This window comes from Adiantum capillus-veneris, chromosome 15 (genome assembly GCF_014529385.1).
Source record: "Adiantum capillus-veneris isolate H3 chromosome 15, ASM1452938v2, whole genome shotgun sequence".
NCBI lineage: Eukaryota > Viridiplantae > Streptophyta > Polypodiopsida > Polypodiales > Pteridaceae > Adiantum > Adiantum capillus-veneris.
The window spans coordinates 47,227,564-47,238,153 of NC_140945.1; the positions used below are offsets into that span (position 1 = coordinate 47,227,564).

A 10,590-nucleotide genomic window follows, 5' to 3' on the forward strand; every position below is an offset into this window, starting at 1 on the left:
GAGTCTTTTTTTGTCTGTCAACTCTCCGGTGTAGGGTTCTTCACATCTATAATAGAGATCTTGTTCCCCATTATTATATTTGTATAGCCCCACATAGATGTTATCAGTGTTGATCCTTGTAGTTTCATTCTCTCTTCTTAACCTCGCATTAGGGAAGTTCATTATTGGTGCTTTCTCCTCGAGTTCTTCATCTATTTTGGCTTTGGTGCCCATCAATCCCCACTTGTCCACAATGTTAGGGTTTAGGACTACCAAGTACATGGTACCCTCGTCATCTAGATATCTATCTCCGCTATAGCTCACAGGCACTAAGTCCTTGAACTCACTAGGTCTATCTTCTATCTTTACACAATAGCGGTCCATTCCATCTTTGTAGATCTTGGCACCTTGCTCATTGTCGTACTGGTATTTTATGAACAATAGCTTCATGGTGGCGGAAGGGTTTGATGATCCTGCTGCCATATTTTCTCTGTTGTTCCTGTTCGAGTGTTCGGTGAAAATCTCGTAAGACCTCTCCGAAGAAGTATCAGAAACACTTCCTTCAAAGATCGGCTCTAATGGTTGCACCCAACTTTGGTTTACACTTCCCTCGGTTGATATGACACTTGCTGGTTCCCCTTGTTTTGGTTGATTATTCCGGAGATTCCTGTCCGATCTCAAATTCATCAATTCCCCTAAAGGACTGTAACTTTTCTGTCTCGGCAATTTGTTTTCCCCAAGTTTTTGTGGTCAGAATTGATCCAAACTGACTGATACTTGGTCAATTGTTTAATCTTGTCAGTTGGACAACTTCTGTTTCATCAAGTGAGAATTTTGTCGCAGTTATGCTGAAAAAGACATTATACGCGTATGATGTCTTTTTTCACAGATTTTGACTATTTTGGTTATGCTCACTCTCAGTGGCCCCTTTATGCTCTGTTCACTCACAAAATTCAGTTTGAACTCTGGTTGAGCAAGTTATGGCTAGTTCAGGCTTTTCTTGGCAATTTTCTGCTTTTGACTTGCTTTTGGGTCAATTGTTATCCAAATGGGATGAAACTTGAAATATAACCTCTAGACAGCTATTACAATGGATCTGTGTTAGCAAAGTATCAAAATATGTCCAAAATTAGGTCAGATATAAAAAATAAGCAGTGGATGTGCCAAAAGACATTATACCCGTATGATGTCTTTTGTCCCAGATTTTGACTATTTTTGGTTTTAAGCCTTCTCCAATGTTTATAATTGAGTTTCAAGTGTTTTTGTCAGGTTTGAATGTAAAAACAAGATCTGAATCCAAAATTTCCTATTCTTTGCGTTTCTTGGACTCCGACTTGTCTTTTTGGGTTTCTTTGAGTGTTAATGCTCTTGTTTTAAGTTGAAATTAGGGTATAACCCCCCTTTTGAACACTCTGGTAAAGTCAAAATTTCTATTTTGGTCTCTGTTTGGTCATTTAGACATCATACGCGTATGATGTCTAAAGTTGCAGATTTCCAGTTTTTTGGCACAGAATCCTTCCTAAAGCTTTCTCAAGTGCTCAGCAACTCCCAGATACACAGAAAATTTCTCTGACTTTTGTTTATTGCAAGTTTCACTACTAACTCGACGGTTTAGTGATCTAACATGCAATCAACCATATCAAGCAAATACTCCAATGATTACTAGCTCTAGATCAGGATCAAATGAAGTCCTACCTAAGCTATTCCTAATCATAAAATGGGTTTGGTAATTGTGACTTTAAAGATATCCACTGTCACTCACGGACTAGCAAATTCTTCTTCTATCAACAACTACTCAACACCAACAAAACAACAAACAAATCTAAGCTAAACTAAAAATACTGTCAACACGGAAGACCCAGGAATACCCCACTTCCTAGTATCTCTCGAGATCTTCGGAGTCCACCACTCCTAGATCTTTTCTAACTAAAGTATACAAAGTAGTTTATACGACTCACCTCGTAGGATTAGTCTAAGGTCACCTACTTAGGGCTCTCGTCCCCGGCAGCGGCGCCAAATGTTAAGGCGGTTACGCCGCTAGCGGAAGCTAAATAGCGAGAACTCAACCAACAACAGAATTTGTCAGACGAGGACGAAGCTTGACCCGCAGGCGCATGGAAACAACTAGGTGGGTGTCAAATCACCTACTCGACCTTCTAATGACAATCACTACTAAGGAAATCAAATCTAAGTTCTAAAATACGCAAGTGACTGAAATCCGTACTACGAACGAATGCTATACGAAACAGGATCTAGAATCATTGAATCGATCTCAAACTCAAGGGGAAGTCTATACACTAGGTAAGAACAACACCCTAAAGACTTGAACTGCAAAATCAACCTATAACCACTCCGTGCAGTAAACGCGTATGAAGACAGGCCGAAAAATACAGGTGACCGAAACTTGACCCCGATGGTACTAATGTGTAGCTCTACTCGTTGTGGTTCTATAGATATGCTGCACGCTCTATTCCGACACACGAGTTGGAAGAAAACTCACACCGAAGCTCGTAGGAACTTACCACACGTAGAAGCCGATAGCGAGCACTCTTGGTATCTGTGCGTAGCTCTCACCGTTGCTAACACAATGGCGGTGTCGCTTCTCCAATGGCGGCCCCGTAGCTCGCGTAGCAAGAAGATAAGACTCTCTCTCTCTCTCTCTCTCTCTCTCTCTCTCTCTCTCTCAGACACAGTCACGGCGCTCAAAAACTCACTTTGATTAATTGAATCCCCTTTAGGTTACAAAACTTTGGCTTATATACCTCAGCCTTGGAGGTGAGAACATCTCTAATTATTTACATCAACAGGTGAAATTACTTCGGGATTACAAGCTGGAAACTCAATTGAGTCCCGTTACTTAATGAATGGCTCAAATCAAAATTAATGTCGGAAAGACATTTATTACAATCAATGGTTACAAAATGATGGGTGTGAGCAAAAATGTGGGTGTGATCCTCTGCTGGCTCAACACTTCCTCTGCTGGCTCAACATACACTCCTAGGGATTTGCTTAGTCAAAGTGCCACGGTTAGAAGGGGTTTTAATTTATATACGCCCGTCAAGATTTTTAAAGTTTTCTGGCGAGCCCGCAAGGAAAATAAAAAGATTGATGGGTCCAAAGGAAAAATGTTTAAACTCAGCGGGCTAACCGACTCTATTGGCTTTTGCAGGTCATCATCAGGATCAAGTTAACAATTACGTGATCAGGTCCTTTTCTTGTGTAATTATCGATGTTATTAACGTAATCACATGATTGTGATCACGTGAGTGAAATCCATGACTACATGCACACAAACACATGAGAGAGAGAGAGAGAGAGAGAGAGAGAGAGAGAGAGAGAGAGAGAGAGAGAGAGAGAGAGAGAGGACTGAGCTTTGATATATTTTATTTTATCTTTGCTAAATCCTAATGTAGATGCACATGGGTCAGGTTGTTGCTCAATACATAAAAAGATGCACATTTATTTAAAAAGTAAATATGAGTACATTTATCAAAGATAAGGTGTATGGTGTTGGTGGCATCATTCAATTTGGATACATTCATACGTAGATGAGTGCACAAAAATTATGGATGGTTAAGTATTTCACTTTATAAAGTGTCACAAATCTTGAGAAAAATAAAAATGATAAGAGCTCTACAAGAACTATATATGGTTGATATTTATTATGTCAAAATTTTGTGGTGGTGATATTTAATTACAAAAGATATATCACAATCATAAATCTTATATTTCAGTCAAAGAACTTGAAGCTTTGAAATTAATTATAAAGTTTATCAATGAAATATATTGGCATGATGTTCAACTATCCTACTCTAGAGTACAATATGAGTTATTGTAAAGATTGAGCTAATGGAGCTAGCATTGCAACTTTTTAATGATTTGGGATTACTATGAGTAATTGAAGTGTACATGTGTCCTTATTACTTTTTTAAAGTAGTTAAGTGTATGTTTGGTGCAATTGTCTCTCTCTCTCTCTCTCTCTCTCTCTCTCTCTCTCTCTCTCTCTGCCTCTGTGTGTGTGTATGTCCTAATGTATGTGTGTGTGTGTGTGTGTGTGTGTGTGCGTGTAACGGTCTCATCCTTCACAATTTTAAGCTTTGCAAGGCTCACAACATTGTGAATATTTTTTCAAGTGTAAAAACTCTTACAACTGATGGCTTTGAAGAAGCTTTGTTACTTGTTGAGTAGAGATAGCAATGGACATGGAAAGTGATTGAACAAAATTGCACTATATGGAGGTCATGTAGATGAAGAGTTAGACACAATTTACATCTGGTTACTCAATCCCTATTTTTGTCTGAATCTTAAGCTCATGCTCTTGAAGAAAGAGCTTGACTTCATTTGTCATTACAAGATTTACTTGAGTTGGGTTTAAAAAATGAATTTAACATTAGTTTGGTACCAAAACACGACACTTAAGTGTCCTTTTTAAAAAAAATTAGATTAAATTCTACTTGCATCAGATGGTGTATTTAACAAAACCCCCTTGATATGCTTAAATATGTTAGCTAGAGGGTCTTTGAAAAATATAACCTTGCATTTTAGAAGCTATCATGATCAAGAAATATACTCATCAAGTGGACCCCCATAAGAGTGCGATTGATGCTTTGAAGAAATCAACTTTATAAGCTCAAGAAAAAATGAAGCAACCTTGTAGAAAACTATACACAACTTTTCTACAATTGTGTTATGGATAATTGCAAGTTTTATGTGCAAAAAAATTTACTAGAGAGTATATAAAATAATGGAAAGTTCTACTTGTTTGATATGGCCATTTCAAGCACATCATTGTATGCATAGAAAAAATATGTTTTGATGTGTTTTTGCGTTTTAGAAAGTAATACATTGCTTACCCTCTCCAATGAGGACTCAAGGTAGCAAGTAGTAGAAGTGCTTTGGTAAGAAACAATTTTTGGATCATTTCAAATATTCGCATGCAAAACTTTAGATATTTTAATTCTTTAGACATAAGTATTCAAAACCTCAAATAACTTCAAACTTTCCACACATCTCAACTAAATGTATCAAAGTGCATGGTATGAATACAAATGGGATACCTAAAACCTTGGTTTAAATGTTATTGTGAAGGACTGAAGATTTTCAAGAGTTTTTGTACTGTCCAAATTTCAAGATAGGGTGTAAGTGACAAGATTTAAGTAAGTTAGGGAACCAAAAAATACGTAGTTTCTTGGTTTTAGCATATAACGTCATCTGATGTTGTCAAATTGCACTAGAATAGCCCCAATTCCATGAGAGGGCCTTTGAAAGGCCAAAATTATGCTCTTAGTCAGTACGTGCTCAAGTATGAAATTACGTTTATAACTTGCAATTAAATTTGAATATATTCCTTGAAGGTCATTCCATTGTTTTGTAAAACTAAGTACTAGCACTTGGCTTTTAAAAACATATAAAAGCTCACCTCTACAAAAAGATATAAGAATTTTATGATTTTTTGGAAAACACCTTGAAATTTTACAAAAAATTACGACTTAGAAATTACCACAATTCTCTCCATAGGGCTTGTATTTTGATATGGAGAAAAATCCAATGTTTTCTTTCTGTCATAACCAACCTATGGTAGAAGCAAGGTGTAGAAAACTTCTTTCTAGCTTGACAAATAAATTGCCAAAACTTCGTAGGAAAACAGAACACTTAACTGTCCAATTACAGAACTAGTGTTAATTAATAGAAGTGTGTCAAGCTCAGCTCAAATAGCAAGACTAAGAGTGGTATGTAGATATTCTCCAAAGTCTTTTTGCCAATAATGTAACATTTGAAATTTTCATGATGTGAAACCAAAAAGACTTATTATGCTTGAAAAATCTCTTCTCAGTGATGTGCTCTTGTGTAATCTCTCGTTCTCTCTCTCTCTCTCTCTCACACACACACACACACACACACACGCACACACACACACACACACACGCACACACCCATTTGAACATTCAACCATGTGCTCATCCCCCTCTCTCTCTCTCTCTCTCTCTCTCTCTCTCTCTCTCTCTCTCTCTCTCTCTCTCTCTCTATCAATCAATCAATCTGTATCTCTCATTGAAGACATAGGAGAGCTGGAGAAGATGAAGAAGCAAAAAAGGTATACTGTAGTATGAGTAATCCCAAGGAATCTCAAAGATCTATCCATGGAGAAAAAGACTATTTGTATCAATTGTGTGTAAGCATAAAGGAAAAAACATGTAATTAATTATATTCATCATGAGTGCATGATAACGAAAAAGAAAGATGCACACATTAACCTTCTCCCTTCGCTGCCTCTCTCTCTCTCTCTCTCTCTCTCTCTCTCTCTCTCTCTCAAAGTAGAGTGGGACAAACCCACCGATAAGCCTATTTGAAACACTAGTATGGTCTAACATTAGCCAGTAATTTCATGAAGGGAAAATTACCAAAATACCCCTCTAATTTGTGGAAATTCCCAATATACCCCTCAATTTAAAAAAATTCTCAAAATACCCTTGTATCTATTTTCGTTGGATTCTTCAAGATTTTCTAATCTTTATTCTTGTTTGACAGTTGAGATCGGCTTTTGGGTGCTTAGCATGTAATTTGTCGCCAACTAGCTCGCAAAAAAAGCAAAATATGTCTAAAAATAATGAAGCAATTCATCTCCAAAGCCTCATAACCAACTCAGATTTTAGTTTTAGCATGTATCAAAAAATTTAAGGCCCCTAGCTGCCCGCCTCGCGACTTGACCTCGCCACCTCCCCGCTCCACACATGCACTACGTATCCAACCCAACTGTCGCGATTGCTTGAAAGGTATGTAACCGTAGTACTATATAACTCTGCCCCCCTTGCTGCATTGATCCAACGGTCCAAAGCCCTCCCCGCCCCGCCGATAACGCGCTAGCCATAGATCCCTTGAGTTAGACCCCGTGTCATTTATAGACGGGGGCGGGGGCTTGGGAAGTTTTGCTACCGGGCCATTGAGCCTGGGCCTTTCGAAGGAGAAAATACTAGTACTGTGTAACATTAGCCACTAATTTCATGAACGCGTGGGTGCCATTGACCGTGGGCCTTTCGAAGGAGAAAATTTAAGATACACGCAAAGTTTATCAATTCGCGTGTCACAATAGTTAGAGTAACGAACTTGAGTTCAGCAACTCTACAATGCTGCGATTGTCACCCGCGGGATTCTCAGTCTCTGTTTGGTCCTTGAACTATGCAGGTCATTACTGCCCTCTGCGCCGCTGTCCTTTTGTTGTATACCCCATCAAAGTCTTTGGGATCTGTCCAGCGCTGCCATGAGGCTGACCTTGCAGCTCTGCTCAACTTCAAAGCCAGCTTGATTGATAGAAGCTCTAGCCTTCACAGTTGGAACGCTAATGCGAGCTGCTGTGAATGGCCTGGAATCACTTGTGACGACTCAAGAGTAGTAAGCATATCTCTACACAGAATGGGGCTTCTTGGAAGCTTGCCCCAATCTTTGGGCAACATTTCATCTCTTGAGATCCTGGACTTGTCGTACAATGCGCTGAGCAGCGGTATACCCAGTGAGCTCACATCACTCTCACTTCTGCGACAGCTTGACCTTAGCAATAACAACCTGTCAGGTGAGCTCTCTGCTTTGGCTAGCCTTAAGAGCTTGCAGAAAATTAATATTACAAGCAATAGATTCTCTGGAACATTACCTAATTTCTCGAATTTGGGCTTGCTGCTCGGGTTTTGGGCGAGAAATAATTCTTTAACAGGGGAGGTGCCTGTTCATATATGCCAAAGTGCTCTGTATGTGGAGGTGTTAGACCTCTCTTACAATAAACTTTGGGGCTCTCTCGCGGAGGGGCTTGGTGTATGCACACACCTTCAAGAGCTGGACCTTGGTGGAAACTACTTGCAGGGCCATATTCCCTTGGATATCTACAACTTGAGTGGTTTAACAAGGCTATCCCTGGAAGAGAATAACTTCTCAGGAATTTTGGATGGAGCTGTTGGTAACCTGGTTAATCTTCAACACCTCATGCTTGGCTCAAATAATTTCACCGGACCCTTGCCAGCAAACTTGTCTGCATGTACAAAGCTCAAGCTTTTCGATGCGAGCAATAATAGCTTTCAGGGCAGCCTTGATTTGATACGGTTTAACAAGTTGCCTACGTTGGAGATCTTAGATCTTTCTGGCAACTTCTTTCATGGCTCTATTCCTTTATCCTTTGCTGGATGCACTGCCTTGCAAGGCTTGTACCTCAGTAGTAACATCTTCAGTGGTGCTATCCCTATGGAATTGAGTAGCTTGCAAAACCTATCTACACTAGCACTCTCCACTAATAACTTGAATGGGAGCATGCGGTCTTTGGTTGGGATTAAACATCTGATCAGCATAGTTCTTACAAAAAATCATTTTGATGAGACCGTTCCAGAGACAGTTGAGGGTGAGGGGCTTTCAAATTTACAAGTACTGGCTCTTGGATACCTCCAGCTCCGAGGACGCTTCCCTAAATGGCTAAACAAATGTACAAAGCTACAGGTTCTAGACCTCTCCTGGAACCACTTAGAGGGAACAATTCCTAGCTGGCTGGGGCTCTTTCCACATCTGTATTATGTGGACTTGTCAAATAACTCTTTTTCTGGACATGTGCCAGCAGAGCTTTTTGGATTGCCCACTTTGATGCATGGAAATAAAAATTTGACAGGATTACAGGTGGTGATTAACCTTGCAATTAAGCATAAACCAGGTTCTATAGAGCTGCGATACACTCAAGTGTCTGCCGTTCCTCCATCGATGTACCTCTCCCACAACAAACTTCAAGGGCATATACCTTCGCAGGTGGGTGCAATTGCGGCGCTCATCGACATGGATTTCAGCTTTAATAACTTGACGGGAAGCATTCCTGAAACAATGGCAAGTATGAAAGAACTTGAAGTTCTTGATTTGTCATCAAATAAGCTGAGTGGTAGCATTCCATCATCGCTCTCAAAGCTCACATTTCTTAGCCAACTGAATGTATCCCACAATCAATTGGTGGGCATGATACCACAGGGTAGTCAGTTTCCAACATTTTCCAAAGAAAGCTATGAAGGGAATGCTGATTTGTGTGGTGCACCGCTACCTATCCCATGTCGAAACAACGAAACCAGATCTTCAGAGCCAGCCCTATTTTCAAAGAGGGAATCGTCTGCCAAAAACTCCATTTTCGTTCCAGTGTGCGTGGTGGTTGGTTCCATTGTATTTGCTGTCTGCCTGGTTCTTTTGGAGGTAAGAAGAAATGTGGTGTACGTGGAAAGTGTAAGTTTTTGAAGGCCTGGATGTCCCTCAGATGTGCAACTTCTGAAAATCATTGATATGGATTGTTAGAGTTGCTCCTCTGCAAGAGTGTATACAGATTGGCAATGACAGGCAGCTTTGTACTCATACATGGAGAGTAGTAGCCTTGATTATTGGCTCCCTTATGGAATCGATGGCGGTGACGGCCTGAATTTGAGATGATTCTCAAATCCGGGCAGTCATGAAGCATGCATTCCCAAGACAATGCCTCCTCCTAGGCGTGTTACTGACTTGCCGATGGCCACATATCCCCTGGAGCTTATCCAACTCAGTCTTGTCTAAGTTCAAGTATCTTGGATTTGGGTGTCACATCGGTGAAGATAGGAGGAGGAGGATCTCATCCCCTTACTGAGTATGTGATCACCATGGTGTACAAAGGGATATCAAACCTAGCAAAATTGATTGTCTTTGTATGGGAAAAAGTCCAAGGGCACTTAGCTATATTTATGAACATACAGATTGCTGGGTCAGCTAATTTCCCACCCTTATATATAAGGAGATAAACAGGTACCAAAAATCCATCCATTAGCATAAAGGTATAAAGATAGGTGGACCAATAGATATGCTCCCTATGTAGGTGATGAGCCATGGCCTAGGACTTGGAATTCACCCTCGAACCCCATACCTCAACTAAAGCTAGCCAATTGTAAACCTTGTGGAAAATTCCAACCATCAATTTACTGTTTGTTCTACACCAGAATCCCACTCTTTGCTCTCAAGTTCCAGCAAGAGATCTTGACCGTTGTCAGGCATTTTTTGGATGAAGATAAAGTTTCTAATCCATGCTAAACAACTTGCTCACTAGCCTCGAGTACATAGATGTACATAATGCTTTGAGTTTTCAGAGTGCTCTTGTAAAATCTATGTATAAAGGCTTGGTTCTGCTTAGTCCTTTCCAAGAGTTTTGGGTTGGTCGAACTCTTAAAAGGCGGGTTTCAATGTGTACTTTCAATCATGCTTGATAGCCGGTGAATCGGACTCATACATCATAAGTTACATGCATTGAAAGTGGGCGGTTCCTTACTTAGAAAGTGGGTGCGGATACATGTGAGGAAACGCAAGTGGGCTAATTTGATGGATTCAATTAGAAAAGGTATGGCCGAAGATTTTTGGAAATAGACGAAGCGATAAGTTCCGAGCTGAGCTTTACAGCGTCGCATCTGGTGCTCGGAGTCACCCGCCACGCCTTCGCCAAGATTGTTCGGTGTGAGGAGCAAAACACAAAATTTATTGGCTTAAGTGGGGAGATGAGAGTATGGCGCCAAGTGGCAATGGAGTAATCCCACATGGGGGGGAACAAGTGGAAATTGGAAGGTATAAGGGGGGGAGTGGGTACCC

General features: G+C 40.2%; 1 protein-coding gene across 1 annotated transcript; it reads left to right on the forward strand.

The window, feature by feature from the left end:
• The first annotated feature begins 7,085 nt into the window (after positions 1–7,085).
• LOC147440630 (receptor-like protein 3) lies at positions 7,086–10,154 on the forward strand. Its single transcript, XM_086483549.1, has one exon. It carries the CDS (start codon positions 7,156–7,158, stop codon positions 9,223–9,225), a length of 2,070 nt encoding a protein of 689 aa, XP_086339675.1. The 5' UTR covers positions 7,086–7,155; the 3' UTR covers positions 9,226–10,154.
• Positions 10,155–10,590: the final 436 nt, after the last annotated feature.

What these genes read in the sequence shown, in the direction of transcription:
- LOC147440630 (XM_086483549.1), top strand. Translation starts at nt 7,156, where the DNA reads ATGCAGGTCATTACTGCCCTCTGCGCCGCTGTCCTTTTGTTGTATACC.